We start from the raw sequence: 21,528 nt of genomic DNA, 5'->3' as shown, positions 1-21,528 counted from the left end.
GACTGTAATCCAGAGATATCTTAACCATGCACTACAGCTTAAATTTCCCCATGGTTGGTCAAATTTACCAAATTTTAACCTAATCAATTTCTTCCTAATTCTCCCAGCTCTTTCAACCAGACAGCAATAATGCATTAAAAGTCAGAATAACAAGATGATACATAAAAGATATAAAATATATTAAAAATGAAATAAAAACAGGAAAAGGAATTAAAAGAATAAAAAGATAATACGTATAAAATAAAGTGCAAACAGTTCGGACATAGCACAGTGCTCAATCAGCAAATGCATAGATAAAAAGATGTGTTTTGAGTCTGGATTTGAATGTGGCTACTGTTGGAGCACACCTGATCTCTTCTGGAAGCTGGTTCCAGCTGCGGCTGGCATAACAGCTAAAAGCAGACTCTGTTAAGTGATCTGTTAAGTTTATATTCTATGAGCATATCTGCAATGTATTGAGGTCCTAGGCCATTGAGTGATTTATAAACAAGTAACAGTACTTTAAAATCAATTCTAAATGCAACTGGAAGCCAGTGCAAGGACCTGAGGACTGGTGTGATGTGTTCATGTTGTCGGGTTCTGCTCAGAATCCTGGCAGCAGCGTTCTGTACGAGCTGCAGCTGTCTTATGGTCTTTTTGGGAAGACCAGTGAGGAGCCCATTACAATAATCCACCCGGCTGGTGATGAAAGCATGAACAAGTTTCTCTAAGTCTTGACTGGAGACAAAGCATCTAATTCTTGCAATATTTTTGAGATGATAATACGCTGATTTAGTTATTGTCTTTACATGGCTACTGAAACTCAGGTCTGACTCCAAAATCACACCAAGATTCCTGACTTGATTTTTAGTTGTTTGACCCCTAGAGTGAAGGTACATGTTCACTTTGAGAACTTCATCTTTGTTTCCAAACGCAATGACTTCAGTTTTGTCTTTGTTTAACTGAAGGAAGTTTAGACACATCCAATTTTTAATTTCATCAATGCACTGGCACAGGGAGTCAATGGGGCACAAGTACATACACAAATGATCATTCCCTTTTTTTCAACTAACATTAAAACATATTCCAAAATGAACAGGTTTCAGGTGCAGCCCCTCCTAAACCAGCTACCAGTTTTGCCCACTTTGGATTTGATGAACAGCTTATGCACCAGATCCGTAAATCCGAGTACACTCAACCCACACCCATCCAGTGCCAGGTGAGCTGTCAAACCCACCCACAAATTACCCTTTGTTGGTTTATGCTGTCATCAAAGTAGTCATTTTAGGCTTGTTTCTACAATAATGTGTGTGTTGTTACACTAGGGTGTTCCCATATCTTTGAGTGGTAGAGACATGATTGGCATTGCCAAAACCGGCAGCGGAAAGACGGTAGCTTTTATTTGGCCAATGCTGGTGCACATCATGGACCAGAAGGAGCTGGAGCCGGGAGAAGGACCCATTGCTGTGATTGTCTGCCCCACCAGAGAGCTGTGTCAACAGGTCAGTGAGAAAGAAAGCTCCTTCATGTTAGGGGAAGGTGTACGAGATGAATGAGGAAGGAGATGAAAAATAATTACTGAGCAAAAGAATTAAATATGTTTTTCTTACGAAGAAATCTTGGTCATGAATCAAGTTTTTGTATTGAATTTTGGGATTTTGCAATGCTTAATTTGCGGTTCAGATCCATGCCGAATGCAAGCGCTTCGGGAAGGTATATGGCCTCCGCTCAGTGGCAGTGTATGGAGGCGGCAGCATGTGGGAACAAGCCAAAGCTCTACAGGAAGGGGCTGAAATTGTTGTCTGCACCCCAGTAAGAAAATCTCATCTTTCGATACACAACCCCATTCAACCTTTTTCTGTTTATGAGAGGTGTTTCTTGGTTTGTCTTTTTTTCATATTAATATATTGATCGATCATGTGAAGAAGAAAGCTACATCTCTGCAGCGAGTGACCTACCTGGTATTTGATGAAGCTGATCGCATGTTTGATATGGGCTTTGGTATGTGTGAAATGTCTTTTTTCTCATTCATTTTTATTTCCTATAAAAAGCAAAGTCAAAACAGCAGTGCATTGCAGAATTGCTGTTTGGTCAACAAAGTATTGAATTAAAGGGTTAGTTCACCTAAAATGAACACTGTCATCATGTCTTAAATCTGAGAGATTTCCATCCTTCCACTGAAAGTATATGTTACGACCATCTAGGGGTCGGCCGCAGCAGGAAGAGGAAGAAATGAGTCTCACTACCAGAGAGATTCCTAAAAGAAAAGATTTTATTTCTTACAGAGGGTTAGTGTCAGGGGCAGACAAGGCCAAAATATACAAAAGAATCCTTTTTTTAAACCTCTACAATTCCTAGTTGAAAGAAAAAAAAAAAAACACAGTTTAAACTTACCTATCTCCCTAACCAAAAACAATATAGAAAATGAGTACAAAAATAAAAATGGCGTCCAACCCCCTACATCCCTCGACTGGGCAAAGATATATACAAAAGTATTTACAGGTAATATTTACAGAAGTCCGTAGCGAACAAAGCAGTATTAGAATCCAGTAATCGGTAGTCAAACAGGCGTGATTCGAATAAACAAGAAATAACAACAAACAAAATACTACAGTCAGTCACACTCACAAATACAGACTCCAAATAATCACTCACAATCAATCTCTCTGGCACGACACTCTAGACTAACAAACGATACGAAGCAATGATGAGATAGGTTACGATCAACGACACGATGGCACAATGATGGCCTCTTCAGTGTGTTTGGGGCGGTCTTTATATTCAGATCAGGTGAGGAGGAGAACCAATCGCAGCCTCCAACAGGTTATCACAAGCCACGCCCATCTGTAATACAAACATGCAGGCACATACACAGAGAGAAAAAAAAAAAACACAGGACAACAGGATGGGATGAATGAATAAATAACTTCTGCTCATAACAGTATATTACACCAAAAAAAGCTTCAAAATGTTCACAAAGACTGTTTAATTCAGTCTACTTAAGAGACATGATCACTTATATGGTAAACAGGTTTAATTTAGGCTTATTCACATATAAAGGGCATTTTTGTTGACTGCGCAAAGCTGTTCAAAATAAAACATCATGCAAGGATTAGTGTGTCACAGAAGATATTCCTGCACTCAGCTCCTTAGCAGTTTTAGATGTTTTTTTTTTGATTGTGCTGTTACAATGAGGGTGAGTAAATAATGATAGAATTTTGGCATTTTGGGCTGAACTATTCCTTTTAAGAAACAAAAGTACAATTGAGCTGCCTTGTCTTAAATTGAATCTGCATTATACAGAATACCAAGTGAGATCCATTGCCAGCCACGTCAGACCTGATCGACAGAGTAAGTGTCTTTCATATTCATATTATTGTGCTGCCTTAAAGCATTTCTATTAGATTTCATTTTGACTCCATCCAGTACTCACAAGCTTTTCTTGACCTCTGATCTCTCACAGCTCTCTTATTCAGTGCAACATTTCGGAAGAAAATTGAAAAGCTGGCACGAGATATTTTGATCGACCCTATCCGTGTTGTGCAGGGTGACATAAGAGAGGTGCGGCCCTTGTTTCTTATACAAGAATTTGTGCTTAGTATTTGAATAAGTCTGTTTAAACTTCTTTTCTGATCCTCCCAGGCTAATGAAGATGTCACTCAGATAGTGGAGGTACTGCTGTCTGGGAAAGAGAAGTGGGGTTGGCTGACGCGCAGGCTGGTGGAGTTTACCTCCGCTGGCTCAGTGCTGGTCTTTGTCACTAAAAAGGCTAACTGCGAGGAGCTGGCTACAAATTTGAATCAGGAAGGTTATAGCCTGGGACTGCTCCATGGAGACATGGATCAGAGTGAGAGGAACAAAGTAATTGCTGACTTTAAGAAGAAGAATCTGCCCATATTGGTAGCTACTGATGTTGCTGGTTAGTGTTACTTATTTCTGCATCTGTTCAGGGAACTCTTTCAATTTGTGTACTTTTTCCCTTTATTATAAATGTTTTCATTAAAATTAATTTTCTCTTTCATTTCTCAGCTCGCGGGTTGGATATTCCATCTATCCGTACAGTCGTGAACTACGACGTAGCACGAGACATTGACACACACACACATCGAATTGGTAGAACAGGTCGTGCAGGAGAGAAAGGTGTAGCTTACACCCTGCTCACCACTAAAGACACTTCATTTGCTGGTGACCTGGTTCGCAATTTAGAGGGAGCCAATCAGAGTGTTTCAAAGGACCTGATGGACCTGGCAATGCAGGTAAAACAACATCCTGTGCACAATATACATTTTTTTTTTTTCCTTTCCTTCTTCTTTAGAATCCCTGGTTCAGGAAATCCCGCTTTAAGGGTGGGAAAGGGAAGAAGATAAATATTGGAGGTGGAGGCCTGGGTTACAGGGAGAGACCTGGCCTTGGATCTGAATCTACTGTTAGTTTGACAATATTATGTAATTTATTTAAAAAATATTTATCATTTAAACCCCCCCCCCCCCCCCCCATGATTTTCCATAGGGCCTAGTTATTCCTGTGTTTGCAATTACAAGCAGGAACCAGAGCTAATTCATTGTTAATGCATTTATTGTTACATCTTACATCAGGAGTGCAGTAGTAGTGGCGGTGCTGCTCTTGGTAACTATGAGGCCTACAAACCCTCAACTGGATCCATGGGAGACCGTATGTCTGCCCTGAAGCAAGCATTTCAGGTAAAACAAACAAAACAAAAAAAAAAAACACTCTTTGCCACCATTTTTCAGTATATCAAGTATCAGTATACCATTTTTTCAGTATACCATTTTTGCCATCATGTTTTTCAGTATAGATATTGTTGGATGTATCATTCTATGGAGTTTGTTAAACATGATCTTGCATTCCTTCAGGCTCAGTATAAAAACCACTTTGTGGCGGCATCTGGTGTTCCACCTAAACTTACCACAAAGTCCAGCAGCTCTTCTGGGTGGACCAGTGCAGGAAGTCTAAGCTCTTTGCCTTCAAGAGCACCTGAGGGGCCTGACAGACCCCACCTGCCCTACTGGCCAACGTCCTCTTCCTCATTTTCCTCCATGGCGCCGCCCCCTGCCCTCAGCTCAGGCACCAAAATGAGTGGCTTCAGTAGCGCGGGCTCCCTGAGCTCAGTTTCAGACTCTTACTCTAGCTCTTCTTCAAAAGAGGGGTCCCGTAGCGATAGGAATGCTGACGACAGGGGTCGTCATGGAGATAGTCATTATCGTCATGGTGATAGGCATAGTGGGGTAGACCATGATCGCTACGGGGAAAGGGACCGCTACAGTGACAGAGATCGTCATGGCGATAGCCGAAACGGTGAAGGGAGCCATAGGGACAGAGAGGGACGGTCAGAACGAGATGGAGGGGAAAGGTCAGGGACTCATAAGGACAGCTTTGCAGTTCCTGATCCTCCCAAACGTAAGAAAAGCAGATGGGATAATTAAAGTGTATAAGATAAAAGCAGTCAACTGTTCTTAAATCAGAACACACAGCTGACCCAGTCTCCCCAGCGGTGTCTTTATTTGTCTTTTTGTTTGTTTAAATAAATCCATCCCAGACTGACTGTTTCAGTCATTTAGAGCTGTGAATTGGCAGGATGAGTAACCAAATGCATCATGAGCCCAAGCGTTGTGTTAAAGTAGATACTTGTTCAGTTGCAGACCAAATGTTTCTTTCTGAAGAGACTAATAGGATGAGAAAATGTTGACTCTGACTGTAACATGAAAAATATTCTGATTTCAAGTAGTTGAATACTTTACTGTGTGCTGATTCACAGATATTTGTGAACTATATATTTTCTTTAAGACTCAGCAGTGTGTTTTAAAGTGTGCTATGTCATGTTTCATTTTTTTTTAAAGTTCTTAAATGTCCATTAATGAGCTTGTCTTTTGTTCACACCTGTTAATATTTTAAATTCAGTTTTAGTAGACTCTTCAGATTGTATTTTGGTGCTGACTAGCATATAGTATAGTTCAAGAAGGAATGACGTCTACAATAAATTCACACACAGAGTCTGATCAAACTAATCATAACAGTTGTAATGGGGAAAAAACATATCAGTGAATCTATAATAAAATGTTTGATCTTGCATTCCTTTGGTTCTGAACTAAACTGCTCAATTTCAGTCCCTTGAAGATTGTTGATGTGAGCAAAGAATGTTTTTTACAATCTAAACCTGACTATAAACATACTAATCTTTATTATCTTGGATACTGTAGTGTACAATTCTGTATGTGGCTATGTTTCTGAATCAATAAAAGAGGAGGATGCAAAGGATGTTTGTCATGGCTGTCATTTTGATAAAATAAGCAATCATTTGGTTAAGCTACTATTACAGCATGCCTGTATATGGTACTTCATTTTACTCTGATTAATAAAGAATCAATGACTTTCACCTGTGACATACTGATTGAGTAAATTGGCAGGTGCAAAGACAAAACATGCTTGTGGAGTGAGGTGGAGCCATGCTGATTTACATCTGTATAAATATGAATGGCAGCACCCTAATGTATCATTGAAACAAGCTTAGCAATAATGGGGTTTTGGCAGGTTGGATTTGGATTGGTGTTTGTTCTTGCACTTGGATTTTCCAAAGCACAAGGGAGAGCAAGAGCAGCACACAATCTGAGTCCAACCAAGCTTAGGCCAAGGACATTAGCTCAAGTTTTTCAACAGGCTGATTCTAGGAAGTCTTTGGTTCCCAATAATCCTGTATTTGCACCTCAAAGGTTTCCTGTTCAAACACCAGCCATGACCAACTTTGGAAACCCTTCTCAAGATCTTCTGGGTGTTCAGTCAAAAGAGCTGTTGCAGGGTCCAGTGGCAAAACTGACGTGGAGCTTTCCAAGTCTACCAGAGGAACCACGGCAGCCAGACTTTCCCTTCGAGATGCCGCATCCTATCCCTCCCAACAGTGTAGCGGCTCAGTGTGGAGAGAATTCAGTATATGTGGAAGTGAAGGAGGACTTCTTTGGGACGGGGCGTCCACTGTTGTCTTCTGCTTTTACACTGGGAGGCTGTGCTGCAACTGGAGAGGATCCTTCTGCTCAAGTGCTCATTTTTGAGTCTGAACTGCATGGATGTAGCAGCACATCAACAGTAGGGCTCTATTTTGATGTTATCGTAGGTATTTTGAACTGTCCCTGTGAGTGATGTTTGTTGTTTTTAGGTGACTGAGGATGAGCTTGTCTATACGTTTAACCTCATCTACACCCCACAAGAGGCTTCCTATGGTGTTCCTATTGTCAGGAGCAGTGGTGCGGTGGTTGGTATTGAGTGTCACTATCCAAGGTGAGGACTAGTTTAATTCAGGCTCACTGGATGTGCTAATCCCACCATTTACTGACATAAGATGACTGCTTGTTTAACTCTTACAGAATGCATAATGTGAGCAGCAATGCCTTGATGCCCACTTGGATCCCATATGCCTCAACTAAAGTTGCAGAAGAAGTCTTTGTCCTGTCCCTCAAGCTCATGACTGGTTGGTGTAATCCAAACCTGTTTGTATCATGCCTGTGCATTTGAACCTGTGCTAAGACTCTTTCTCTGCAGATGACTGGACTCTTGAGAGGCCTTCTAACCAGTACTTCCTGGGCGACATCATAAATCTTGAAGCATCAGTGCATGTGTACAACCATGTTCCTGTCCGTGTGTTTGTGGACAGCTGTGTGGCTACTGCGGCCCCTGATGTCACTTCTGTCCCCAGATACTCCTTCATTGAGAATAATGGGTAAGCTGTGCAACATGTTTCCCACCAGAAGTGTTGTAGGATGTCTAACTGTGTTTTGTCCCCAGGTGCCTAGTTGATGCTAAGCTCACAGGCTCCAGTTCTCACTTTATGCCCCGGACTCAAATTGACAAGCTCCGGTTTCAGCTGGATGCGTTCAGGTTCCAGCAATTGGACAGTGGGCTGGTATGTAAGCTGTAGTTGTGCAGCTCCTTGTATGAATTGGTAGCATGGTGCACAAACAATTTGTCTCTGCAGGTCTACATTACTTGCATTGTGAAGGTGGCTGCAGCATCCGCTCCGACAGCACCTGAACAGAAAGCTTGTTCATTCTCCCCTAATGGGTATGTTGCCCACTAGATCAGTGTACAGGTAAATTGGCAGTTGTAAATTTTTAATTGAGGGTTTGTCTTGTCAGTTGGGTGTCCGCAGATGATTCTGACCAGGTGTGTGGCTGCTGTGACTCCACTTGTGGCATCAGAAGTGCAAGTGATCAGCTGCTTACAGGTATGGACTAACACTGATAACTTGTTGTCATGCACCACTTTGGTTCTCACTACTCATTTGTTCCTCAGGTCTACAATGGGAAAAGGCATCTGTTGGCCCCATCAATGTGAAGGAATATGGCTATGGCCAAAAATAACTGGAAATGCCGTGTGACTTTTGGTGACTTAATAAAAAGTGGTCTTAATAGGCTTGTGATTTTGTCTTTACTTACACACAAACACTTTGCTTAATTTCTATCCAGTTTGTGGCTTCACTGCTGTTCAGGTACCACAAGCCCTTTACTACTGGCTAGTGTGAAGTTTTGCTTGGCCAGTGACAACATGACCTGGGTGTGGCAGGGGGGTTATATATCAAACACGCTTGCATGTATTTGAATGAAACTTGGTACACAGACCTCATTGGGCCTAACAACTTTCATGCTCTAAGTTATACACCAGCTCAACAGGAAGTCAGCTATTATGGATTGCCTGAAAAACACATGCTCTAGAATTTGATATACTCCTTGGCAACAAATTTATGGCTTTTTTTTTTTTTTTTAAATGAGACTTATGCCTCCAATGAACACAAAGCTTATCACATGGCTGTGATTTATTGTTGTCTGTGTCCCTCTCTGTACTTGTTTTGACTACGTGTGAGGACCAAATGTCCTCACTTATTGAGGAATACTTTCACAACCCACTAGTGAGGACATTGCTGGTCCACACTATTTTAAAAGGCTTATAAATCAGCCAAAATATGTTTTTATCTAGTGATGGCTATGTTTCTGTGATGGGTAGGTTTAGGAGTAGGGGTTGGGTTAGATGATAGAAAATATCATTGACCTGATTTAAAATCAATGGAAGTCTATGCAATTTCCTCACTAAGATAGCAATACAAGCCTGTTTACCCATTTTTTTTGATGAACTTATAGAAATATTGAACTGCAAATAACTTCACACATTTGAAATTGAACTGTGACATATCACTATTCAGACAGGACAGGACTACTTTTCAAATGTCATTTGAGTTACAATTATTACCAACACCTTTGATTTCATGTTCTGATTCATACAAAACTTAAATCTTTTTTTTGTTTTTACAGAGGAGAGTGTGTTTTTTAGACATGGGAATTATAGTTATGTGCTGTGTTTGCAAACATCATGTACAATGCATGTCTTTAAATTAATTATTTATTGATATAATTCAAATTGATTAAAAATCAATATTTGAGTAAATTTCACTTGATTTTATAAAAGTAATGGTTAAAATATAGTTGCATAAGTGAGCAGAAACATTTTGACATGTACCTTACTATTACCTGAGACTGATATTAAAATTGTCTTTGCACTGTGGATATGGAGATCTGCATGATGAGATGGTAAGAGATAGACTTGTGGGTCTGACAGACAAGAGGCTGTCGGAACAGTTGCAACTTGACCCTGAATTGTCTTGAGAAGGCTGTTGTTCGAGTTTGACAGAGTGAACAAATAAAAAACAAGAACTGCTCAAGTCAAACTTCAAAGGTGAAGAACAGCTGGATAGTGTGCAGACTAAACAGAACAGTAATGTGAAATTAAAACAAGTGAGGCCACAATATGGACAGCTGACAAGGAAATCACCTCAGGTAAGACCTAGAAAGCGGACATTGTGTACAAGATGCGGAGACACAAATGGCCACAATCTGCAGCGATACCCTGCAAGGGATGCGATATGTAATCGTTGTCATAAAAAGAGGAGGAAGAAGTGGATTATGACAGCGATGGGAATCCCATTGCTCCTACTACCAAAAAGATTATCTTGCCCCTGCCCCCTATAGATCACTCAGAGGTATTGTTACTGCATCTCCCTACAGTAGTTGTTGGAATGATGTAATTTTGTAGGCTGGAAGTTTGCATCACCCTTGTTCCCTTAACCAAAAGCAATTTAAGATTTTTTTCATTAGCTTTTAGATTATTGCAGAAATAGTCTCTTTTTTGCCACTTGATAGCAACCACCATTTTCAAGACAAGTAAAAGCTTTAAAAATAACAAGGGGGTTATTGCTGATTGGCTGTTTGCTCTTCTCACACAGGGTCGTCTGATCGATCATGTGAAGAAGAAAGCTACATCTCTGCAGCGAGTGACCTACCTGGTATTTGATGAAGCTGATCGCATGTTTGATATGGGCTTTGGTATGTGTGAAATGTCTTTTTTTTTCTCATTCATTTTTATTTCCTATTAAAAGCAAAGTCAAAACAGCAGTGCATTGCAGAATTGCTGTTTGGTCAACAAAGTATTGAATTAAAGGGTTAGTTCACCTAAAATGAACACTGTCATCATGTCTTAAATCTGAGAGATTTCCATCCTTCCACTGAAAGTATATGTTACGACCGTCTAGGCCGCAACAGGAAGAGGAAGAAATGAGTCTCACTACCAGAGAGATTCCTAAAAGAAAAGATTTTACTTCTTACAGAGGGTTAGTGTCAGGGGCAGACAAGGCCAAAATAAACAAAAGAATCCTTTTTTTATACCTCTACAATTCCTAGTTGAAAATAAAGAAAACAAAATACAGTTTAAACTTACCTATCTCCCTAACCAAAAACAATATAGAAAATGAGTACAAAAATAAAAATGGCGTCCAACCCCCTACATCTCTCGACTGGGCAAAGATATATACAAAAGTATTTACAGGTAATATTTACAGAAGTCCGTAGCGAACAAAGCAGTATCAGAATCCAGTAATCGGTAGTCAAACAGGCGTGATTTGAATGAACAAGAAATAACAACAAACAAAATACTAGTCAGTCACACTCACAAATACAGACTCCAAATAATCACTCACAATCAATCTCTCTGGCACGACACTCTAGACTAACAAACGATATGAAGCAATGATGAGATAGGTTACGATCAACGACACAATGGCACAATGATGGCCCCTTCAGTGTGTTTGGGGCGGTCTTTATATTCAGATCAGGTGAGGAGGAGAACCAATCGCAGCCTCCAACAGGTTATCACAAGCCACGCCCATCTGTAATACAAACATGCAGGCACATACACAGAGAGAAAAAAAAAACACAGGACAACAGGATGGGATGAATGAATAAATAACTTCTGCTCATAACAGTATATTACACCAAAAAAAGCTTCAAAATGTCCACAAAGACTGTTTAATTCAGTCTACTTAAAGGGATAGTTCACCCAAAAATGAAAATTTGATGTTCATCTGCTTACCCCCAGTGCATCCAAGATGTAGATGACTTTTTTCTTCAGTCGAACGCAAATTATGATTTTTAACTGCAACCGCTGCCGTCTGTCAGTCAAATAATAGCAGTGATTGGGAACGTACTTGGTTACTAACGTAACCTCGGTTCCCTGAGATACGGAACGAGTACTACGTATGGGGAAAGGTCTCCCTTTTTCCCCGCTGATGAAGCCTTTTTCAATAACGCAGTGTAACTGCACCGTCATTGGTTCACTCATAGACAAGTTGTTGAACCAATGGCGGCGCGGCATAGCTGCGCGGCCTATGGCAACAAAGCGCGCGAATGTTCCCGCCGAAATGGGCGGGGTTAAGGGCTATATAAGCGGGCGTTTCGCCATAGGACTTCAGTGTCAATCGACTGAAGCGACGACCCTGAGCCGCAGCCTCGTGGCACGGCAAGTGACACAGTACTCGTTCCGTATCTCAGGGAACCGAGGTTACGTTAGTAACCGAGTACGTTCCCTTTCGATACTTCACTCGTACTGCGTATGGGGAACGAATTCAACCACGCCGTGCCACGGCTGGTAACGATATAGCTTGCATTTGGCCAACCAAGAGGGGGCCAAGAAGACAAGCAAGAAGGCAAAGCCTAACCGAACCCATGGTTACACTTAAGGAAGATACTTCCTGGGGTGGAGTGAAGCGGAACTCGTCGGAGGCCGCTAATCACACCGAGAGAACCCGAGCTTGTAAGGTCGGGACATTGAGATGATAGAACCTGACAAAGGTGGACGGCGAAGACCAACCGGCCGCCTCACAGATGTCTTGGATGGAAACTCCGTTGGACCAAGCCCACGAGGAAGCCATTCCTCTAGTGGAGTGGGCCCTGATTCCTATGGGGCAGTTAGTACCCAGTGAGGAGTAGCACAGGTTAATAGCATCCACTATCCAACGGGAGATGCGCTGTTTCGAGACCGGAGACCCTTTGGTGCGGCCGCCAAAACAAACAAAGAGCTGATCCGACTGCCTAAAGGACCGCGATCGCTCTATGTAGGTCCTCAATGCCCTGACTGGGCAGAGTAGCTCCAGCTCCAGTTCGTCCGCCGAGGGAGGAAGAGCAGAGAGCGAAATGACCTGAGCTCTAAACAGAGTTGAGAGCACCTTAGGAACGTAGCCATGCCTAGGTTTCAGAACGACCTTAGAGTCACCAGGCCCGAATTCGAGGCATGCAGGGTTCACAGAGAGAGCCTGCAAATCGCCGACACGCTTAACCAATGCTAGTGCTAGTAGCAGAGTGGTTTTTAGCGTTAGGGGCCTGAGGTCGGCTGAACCCATTGGTTCAAATGGGGCTCCCTTTAAGGCCCTGAGGACCAACGAGAGGTCCCAGGGGGGAACAGTGAGAGGGCGGGGAGGATTCAATCGCCTAGCACCCCTCAAAAAACGGATCACAAGCCCGTTTCGTCCCACTGATTGGCCAGCAATAGGAGCGTGGAACGCCGCAATGGCTGCTACGTAAACCTTAAGCGTGGAAGGGGTGCGCCCCGTTCCCAAGCGCTCTTGGAGGAAAGACAGTATGGAAGATACGTCACTCTCCACAGGGTCTATGTTGCGTGCCGAACACCAATCAACAAAGACTGACCACTTCTGGTCGTAGAGGCGTCTCGTGGACAGGGCTCTAGCCTGAGAAATGGTATTTAGGACGTCCCCGGGGAGGCTAGTCGGCTCCCATCGAGGGACCAGAGGTGCAGAGCCCAGAGCTCCGGCTGTGGGTGCCAGATTGTTCTGTTTGCCTGAGAGAGGAGGTCCCGTCTCAGGGGAATCGGCCACGGGGCTCCCAGGGAGAGCCTGAATAGCTCTGAGGACCAAACCTGGTTCCTCCAGAGCGGGGCCACCAGAAGGACTCTGTGCTGGTCTTCTCTGATGCGCCTGATGACCTGGGGGATCAGTGCGATCGGAGGGAAAGCGTAAAGGAGCGTGCTGGGCCATGTGTGGGCCAGAGCATCTACTTCCTTCGAGAAAAATATTGGGCAATGAGAGTTGTCTTCTGAGGCGAAGAGGTCTATCTCTGCCTTCCCGAAGAACTCCCAGATCTTGAGGACCACTTGGGGGTGGAGCATCCACTCGTCGGAGGGGATGTTGCTCCGTGACATGTCCGCACCCAGATTGTTCCTGCCAGGAACATGAGTCGCTCTGAGCGACTGAAGCCTCGGAAGAGCCCATTCCAGAAGACGTTTCGCCAGAGCGCATAAGCGGCTGGACGAGAGACCGCCTTGGTGGTTCAAGTATGACACCACAGTCATACTGTCTGACCGAACTAGGACATGACGTCCCGTCAAGTAAGCCTGAAAGAACTGAAGGGCCTTCATCACTGCTAGCATCTCTAGACAGTTGATGTGTAGACGGCTTTCGTCGTGGCTCCACGAGCCGAAGGCCGGTCTGCCCTCGCACACAGCGCCCCAGCCCAAGTTGGAGGCGTCTGTTGAGAGCACCGTCCTTCGTGAGACCGCCTGTAAGGGGACTCCGCGCTCGAACCATACTGGATCCATCCAAGGTTTCAGGGCTAGAAGACATGCCTGATTGACCTTGAGACATAAGCGGCCGTGCCGCCAGGCGCTGGGAGGAACCCGGAACTTCAACCAGTACTGAAGAGGCCGCATCTGAAGAAGGCCGAGCTGCAGCACCGGGGAGGCGGAAGCCATCAGCCCTAGCAGCCTCTGGAAAAACTTCAGAGGGAGATAGGCTTTGTTCGTGACAGATGCCGTGAGCTATTAGTTAGTACCCAGTGAGGAGTAGCACAGGTTAATAGCATCCACTACCCAACGGGAGATGCGCTGTTTCGAGACCGGAGACCCTTTGGTGCGGCCGCCAAAACAAACAAAGAGCTGATCCGACTGCCTAAAGGACCGCGATCGCTCTATGTAGGTCCTCAATGCCCTGACTGGGCAGAGTAGCTCCAGCTCCAGTTCGTCCGCCGAGGGAGGAAGAGCAGAGAGCGAAATGACCTGAGCTCTAAACAGAGTTGAGAGCACCTTAGGAACGTAGCCATGCCTAGGTTTCAGAACGACCTTAGAGTCACCAGGCCCGAATTCGAGGCATGCAGGGTTCACAGAGAGAGCCTGCAAATCGCCGACACGCTTAACCGATGCTAGTGCTAGTAGCAGAGCGGTTTTTAGCGTTAGGGGCCTGAGGTCGGCTGAACCCATTGGTTCAAATGGGGCTCCCTTTAAGGCCCTGAGGACCAACGAGAGGTCCCAGGGGGGAACAGTGAGAGGGCGGGGAGGATTCAATCGCCTAGCACCCCTCAAAAAACGGATCAGCGGCTGGACGAGAGACCGCCTTGGTGGTTCAAGTATGACACCACAGTCATACTGTCTGACCGAACTAGGACATGACGTCAGCCCTAGCAGCCTCTGGAAAAACTTCAGAGGGAGATAGGCTTTGTTCGTGACAGATGCCGTGAGCTGCTGAATTGCCAGGGCGCGCTCTGGCGAGACTACTGCCGTCATACGGACCGAGTCGAAAACTGCTCCCAGAAACGAGATTCGTTGAGTGGGGCATAGCGAGCTCTTGGCTAAGTTGACCCTGAGACCCAGACATTGTAGATGGCTGAGGAGCACGGATCTGTGGTGTTCCAGCTCGTCTCGCGAACGGGCTAAGATGAGCCAGTCGTCGAGATAATTCAGAACCCGGATTCCCATCTGCCTCAGAGGGGAAAGAGCCGCGTCCATGCACTTGGTGAAAGTGCGAGGAGCCAGGGACAGCCCGAAGGGCAGGACCGTATATTGGTACGCCACCCCCTCGTATGCGAGTCTCAAGAATCGTCTGTGACGGGGGCTATCTGGATGTGAAAATACGCATCCTTCAGGTCCAGCGAGCAGAACCAGTCCTCGGGGCAGATGTGCGCCAGGATCTGCTTCAGCGTCAGCATTTTGAACTTCCGTCTCATGAGGGAGTGATTCAAAAGTCTGAGGTCTAGGATGGGTCTGAGACCGCCATCCTTTTTGGGGACCAGAAAGTAGCGGCTGTAAAAGCCTGTCTCGCTCTCTGATGGGGGAACTGTTTCCACAGCTCCCTTTTCCAGCAATGACATAACTTCGGCCCGGAGGACATGAGCGTTGTCCGGATTGACCGATGTTTGAAGCACCCCGGCGAGGCGAGGGGGCCGTCGTGCAAACTGGAGCGAGTAGCCCTGGTTTACGATCCCCATAACCCATTCTGACACATCGGGGATGGCCTGCCAGGCCTCGGCCCGAGTGGCAAGGGGTTGAATGATGTTTGGTGACAGACCGCCGTTGAGGGGGTCGTACACCGAGAGGGGTGGAAGAGGAAATTTGCTCTTTTTGTGATGAGGTAAAATATAGTTCGCCGTGAAAACGGCGTTTGGAGTGGGCGCAACAGGTGTGGGCCCAGCTGTCACTTGGAGCATGTTTCCCACGCCCGGAAATAAACGAGGCGGAGGGGAAATTACTCGTGGGAGCTTTTGGGGCGGTCCGGTCGTAACGGGACGATCCCCCATCCTCTTCCTTCCTGACGAATCAGGACGACTTCGGAGGCACCGGGTCCAGCACAATCTTGGGCCGGGGTCCCTGGCGTCTCGGGAAGGGAGCGATGCTCCTGGGGTGGCATTGCAGGTGGGGCTGGCTTGTTCTGCTGAGCCGGCGCAGTCCTGGGGCGGCTAGACGCAGAAGCGGAGCTGGGGCGCTTTGGCAAGAAATGCCTCATAGCCTGAGACGATTTCTGCGTGGCAGTAAAGCGCTCAGTGAAGCCTTCCACTGCAGGCCCGAAGAGACCAGAAGGTGAGTCCAGGGCGTCTAAGAAGGCCGTCTTGTCTAGATCCTTGATCTCCGTAAGGTTGAGCCACAGGTGGCGCTCCAACACGACCAGGCTGGCCATGGAACGACCAATGGCCTGGGCCGTAGCTTTCGTGGCTCGCAGGGCAAGATCAGTGGCGCTGCGTAGATCCTTGAAAGCCGGCGCGTCGATTCCAGACTCGTCCAAGGAGCGGAGGAGTTTGGCCTGGAAGACCTGAAATATGGCCATGGTATGGAGCGCGGAGGCAGCCTGGCCCGCCGAGGTGTAAGCCTGTCCAGCCAGTGTAGAAGTGGTGCGACAGGGCTTGGAAGGAAGGGCCCTCTTCGTTTTCCAACCCACAGCCGCGGGAGGACAGAGGTGAGCAGCCACCGCTTCGTCTAGGGGTGGCAGATGCTCGTATCCCTTCTGTTCGGTGCCGTCGACGGCGGTGAGGGCGGAGCGGTGCGTAGTGTGGAGGCGGGCGGAGTAAGGAGCGCGCCACGACTTCGTCAGCTCTTCGTGGACCTCAGGAAAGAAGGGCGCTGAACGCTGGCGAGGTGCTTGGCAGCGGCCTGGCAGGAACCATTTGTCCAGGCGGCTGCGAGACGGCTCCTCTGGAGGGGCCCACTCGAGGTCCAGCTCCTCTACGGCTCGAGACAGGATGCGGAAGAGCTCGGCATCCAGCCCATCCTTCCCCTTCGGAAGCCGCAAGCGACATGGAGTCATCTTGTTCGTCGTCCGTTCCCCCGAATGAGACGAGGTCACTTGCTTCCGCGGAGGGATGCTGCTCAGGGCGGGAGAACAGAACGGGAGAGAGTTCCCTAGGAGGAGAGGGCGAGGCACGCGGGGGCTGGGCCGGCATGAGCTCGCTCAACTCCGGGCGCTGAGTCGCTCTACCCCGCTGTCTCTTCCTAGCCGGCTCGCGGGAGGAAGGAGACGGGAGGGCGCGAGTGGCGAAGAAGGCGACCCGCGAGTGCAGGGAAGCGAGACCGCTGAAATCGCTCTTTTAGAACGGCGTTAAGCCGCGGGTGAAGCTCTCAGGCGGCGCGCCGGATGGCGGCAGGGGACGCACAGGAAGCGGCCGGGAGCGGGAAGCGGGAGGCGGCGACTCGGCGACGGCGCTGGAAGCTGCAGTCTGCGAGGGCGCCGGCGCTGTCCTCAACCGGCGAGTCCAGGCGAGTCCGCTGCGGGAGCCTCTTCAGACGGCGGCGAGAGCAGGAAGGCGGCGAGCTTCTTCGGCTTCAGGCGGAGATCAGCGAAGAGAAGTAGAGGTCGTCGCTGAAGGAGAAAACACTGAAGTCCTATGGCGAAACGCCCGCTTATATAGCCCTTAACCCCGCCCATTTCGGCGGGAACATTCGCGCGCTTTGTCGCCATAGGCCGCGCAGCTATGCCGCGCCGCCATTGGTTCAACAACTTGTCTATGAGTGAACCAATGACGGTGCAGTTACACTGCGTTATTGAAAAAGGCTTCAGCAGCGGGGAAAAAGGGAGACCTTTCCCCATACGCAGTACGAGTGAAGTATCGAAAGGGAACTTGAACAATAAGAGTCGAAAAAACTGATGTCTTAAGACACGAAACGATCGGTTTGTGCGAGAAACCGAACATTATTTATATAATTTTTACCTCTAATACACCACTATGTCCAACTTCGTTCAGCTTCCTGTTAGTGAGGTCAAAAAACGCGTTGTGATGATGGAAGTGATGTCTCGCCCATATACTTCAATGAGCGTGAGACATCACTTCCGTTGTCAGAGCGCGATCAGACCACACTAGCCGGAAGCTGAACGAAGTTGGACATAGTGGTGTTTTAGAGGTAAAAAATTATATAAATAATGTTCGGTTTCTCGCACAAACCGATCGTTTCGTGTCTTAGGACATCAATGTGCCGTCACGAGCCGCAGGGTTTCATTTGGATTTGTCTATGGAAGTTTTTTCAACTTTTATTGTTCAAGTTCCAAATCACTGCTATTATTTGACTGACAGACGGCAGCGATTGGAGTTAAAAATCATAATTTGCGTTCGACTGAAGAAAAAAAGTCATCTACACCTTGGATGCCCTGGGGGTAAGCAGATAAACATCAAATTTTCATTTTTGGGTGAACTATCCCTTTAAGAGACATGATCACTTATATGGTCAACAGGTTTAATTTAGGCTTATTCACATATAAAGGGCATTTTTGTTGACTGCGCAAAGCTGTTCAAAATAAAACATCATGCAAGGATTAGTGTGTCACAGAAGATATTCCTGCACTCAGCTCCTTAGCAGTTTTAGATGTTTTTTTTTTTTTGATTGTGCTGTTACAATGAGGGTGAGTAAATAATGATAGAATTTTGGCATTTTGGGCTGAACTATTCCTTTTAAGAAACAAAAGTACAATTGTGCTGCCTTGTCTTAAATTGAATCTGCATTATACAGAATACCAAGTGAGATCCATTGCCAGCCACGTCAGACCTGATCAACAGAGTAAGTGTCTTTCATATTCATATTATTGTGCTGCCTTAAAGCATTTCTATTAGATTTCAGCTTGACTCCATCCAGTACTCACAAGCTTTTCTTGACCTCTGATCTCTCACAGCTCTCTTATTCAGTGCAACATTTCGGAAGAAAATTGAAAAGCTGGCACGAGATATTTTGATCGACCCTATCCGTGTTGTGCAGGGTGACATAAGAGAGGTGCGGCCCTTGTTTCTTATACAAGAATTTGTGCTTAGTATTTGAATAAGTCTGTTTAAACTTCTTTTCTGATCCTCCCAGGCTAATGAAGATGTCACTCAGATAGTGGAGGTACTGCTGTCTGGGAAAGAGAAGTGGGGTTGGCTGACGCGCAGGCTGGTGGAGTTTACCTCCGCTGGCTCAGTGCTGGTCTTTGTCACTAAAAAGGCTAACTGCGAGGAGCTGGCTACAAATTTGAATCAGGAAGGTTATAGCCTGGGACTGCTCCATGGAGACATGGATCAGAGTGAGAGGAACAAAGTAATTGCTGACTTTAAGAAGAAGAATCTGCCCATATTGGTAGCTACCGATGTTGCTGGTTAGTGTTACTTATTTCTGCATCTGTTCAGGGAACTATTTCAAATTGTGTACTTTTTCCCTTTATTATAAATATGTTTTCATTCAAATTAATTTTCTCTTTCATTTCTCAGCTCGTGGGTTGGATATTCCATCTATCCGTACAGTCGTGAACTACGACGTAGCACGAGACATTGACACACACACACATCGAATTGGTAGAACAGGTCGTGCAGGAGAGAAAGGTGTAGCTTACACCCTGCTCACCACTAAAGACACTTCATTTGCTGGTGACCTGGTTCGCAATTTAGAGGGAGCCAATCAGAGTGTTTCAAAGGACCTGATGGACCAGGCAATGCAGGTAAAACAACATCCTGTGCACAATATACATTTTTCATAGTGCATGTTTCATTGCTTTTTTTCACTAACTTTGCATTTACTTTTTTTTTTTTTTTTTTCCTTCTCTTTAGAATCCCTGGTACATAATGCATTTATTGTTACATCTTACATCAGGAGCGCAGTAGTAGTGGCGGTGCTGCTCTTGGTAACTATGAGGCCTACAAACCCTCAACTGGAGCCATGGGAGACCGTATGTCTGCCCTGAAGCAAGCATTTCAGGTAAAACAAACAAAACAAACAAACAAAAAAACACTCTTTGCCACCATTTTTCAGTATATCAAGTATCAGTATACCATTTTTTCAGTATACCATTTTTGCCATCATGTTTTTCAGTATAGATATTGTTGGATGTATCATTCTATGGAGTTTGTTAAACATGATCTTGCATTCCTTCAGGCTCAGTATAAAAACCACTTTGTGGCGGCATCTGGTGTTCCACCTAAACTTACCACAAAGTCCAGCAGCTCTTCTGGGTGGACCAGTGCAGGAAGTCTAAGCTCTTTGCCTTCAAGAGCACCTGAGGGGCCTGACAGACCCCACCTGCCCTACTCGCCAACGTCCTCTTCCTCATTTTCCTCCATGGCGCCGCCCCCTGCCCTCAGCTCAGGCACCAAAATGAGTGGCTTCAGTAGCGCGGGCTCCCTGAGCTCAGTTTCAGACTCTTACTCTAGCTCTTCTTCAAAAGAGGGGTCCCGTAGCGATAGGAATGCTGACGACAGGGGTCGTCATGGAGATAGTCATTATCGTCATGGTGATAGGCATAGTGGGGTAGACCATGATCGCTACGGGGAAAGGGACCGCTACAGTGACAGAGATCGTCATGGCGATAGCCGAAACGGTGAAGGGAGCCATAGGGACAGAGAGGGACGGTCAGAACGAGATGGAGGGGAAAGGTCAGGGACTCATAAGGACAGCTTTGCAGTTCCTGATCCTCCCAAACGTAAGAAAAGCAGATGGGATAATTAAAGTGTATAAGATAAAAGCAGTCAACTGTTCTTAAATCAGAACACACAGCTGACCCAGTCTCCCCAGCGGTGTCTTTATTTGTCTTTTTGTTTGTTTAAATAAATCCATCCCAGACTGACTGTTTCAGTCATTTAGAGCTGTGAATTGGCAGGATGAGTAACCAAATGCATCTTGAGCCCAAGCGTTGTGTTAAAGTTGATACTTGTTCAGTGGCAGACAAGTTGTTTCTTTCTGAAGAGACTAATAGGATGAGAAAATGTTGACTCTGACTGTGTAACATGAAAAATATTCTGATTTCAAGTAGTTGAATACTTTACTGTGTGCTGATTCACAGATATTTGTGAACTATATATTTTTCTTAAGACTCAGCAGTGTGTTTTAAAGTGTGCTATGTCATGTTTCATCTTTTTTTTAAAGTTCTTAAATGTCCATTAATGAGCTTGTCTTTTGTTCATACCTGTTAATATTTTAAATTCAGTTTTAGTAGACTCTTCAGATTGTATTTTGGTGCTGACTAGCATATAGTATAGTTCAAGAAGGAATGATGTCTACAATAAATTCACACACACAGTCTGATCAACCTAATCATAACAGTTGTAATGGGGAAAAAACATATCATTGAATCTATAATAAAATGTTTGATCTTGCATTCCTTTGGTTCTGAACTAAACTGCTCAATTTCAGTCCCTTGAAGATTGTTGATGTGAGCAAAGAATGTTTTTTACAATCTAAACCTGACTATAAACATACTAATCTTTATTATCTTGGATACTGTAGTGTACAATTCTGTATGTGGCTATGTTTCTGAATCAATAAAAGAGGAGGATGCAAAGGATGTTTGTCATGGCTGTCATTTTGATAAAATAAGCAATCATTTGGTTAAGCTACTATTACAGCATGCCTGTATATGGTACTTCATTTTACTCTGATTAATAAAGAATCAATGACTTTCACCTGTGACATACTGATTGAGTAAATTGGCAG

The 21,528-nt window shown here is 45.3% G+C and overlaps 2 protein-coding genes and 1 pseudogene across 2 annotated transcripts; all 3 read left to right on the top strand.

Annotated features, from left to right (window-relative positions):
* The first annotated feature begins 1,122 nt into the window (after positions 1–1,122).
* Positions 1,123–20,555, top strand: LOC137011713 (ATP-dependent RNA helicase DDX42-like; annotated as a pseudogene).
* On the top strand, positions 1,894–5,434 carry LOC137011721 (ATP-dependent RNA helicase DDX42-like). Its single transcript, XM_067374811.1, has 9 exons — positions 1,894–1,980; positions 3,283–3,330; positions 3,443–3,540; positions 3,622–3,898; positions 4,009–4,235; positions 4,295–4,405; positions 4,575–4,679; positions 4,854–5,014; positions 5,105–5,434. The coding sequence occupies exons 1-9, from the start codon at positions 1,962–1,964 to the stop codon at positions 5,421–5,423; spliced, it is 1,365 nt and encodes a 454-aa protein (XP_067230912.1). The 5' UTR covers positions 1,894–1,961; the 3' UTR covers positions 5,424–5,434.
* LOC137011707 (zona pellucida sperm-binding protein 3-like) lies at positions 6,514–8,348 on the top strand. The gene is made up of 8 exons (XM_067374790.1): positions 6,514–7,077; positions 7,148–7,269; positions 7,356–7,459; positions 7,531–7,708; positions 7,774–7,891; positions 7,964–8,049; positions 8,124–8,212; positions 8,281–8,348. Exons 1-8 carry the CDS (start codon positions 6,514–6,516, stop codon positions 8,346–8,348), a joined length of 1,329 nt encoding a protein of 442 aa, XP_067230891.1.
* Positions 20,556–21,528: the final 973 nt, after the last annotated feature.

The sequence above is a fragment of the Chanodichthys erythropterus genome, chromosome 3, assembly GCF_024489055.1.
Source record: "Chanodichthys erythropterus isolate Z2021 chromosome 3, ASM2448905v1, whole genome shotgun sequence".
NCBI classification, from domain to species: Eukaryota; Metazoa; Chordata; class Actinopteri; order Cypriniformes; family Xenocyprididae; genus Chanodichthys; species Chanodichthys erythropterus.
The sequence above is the reverse complement of the archived record's forward strand: the minus strand, read 5'-3'. Positions and strand labels throughout refer to the sequence as shown.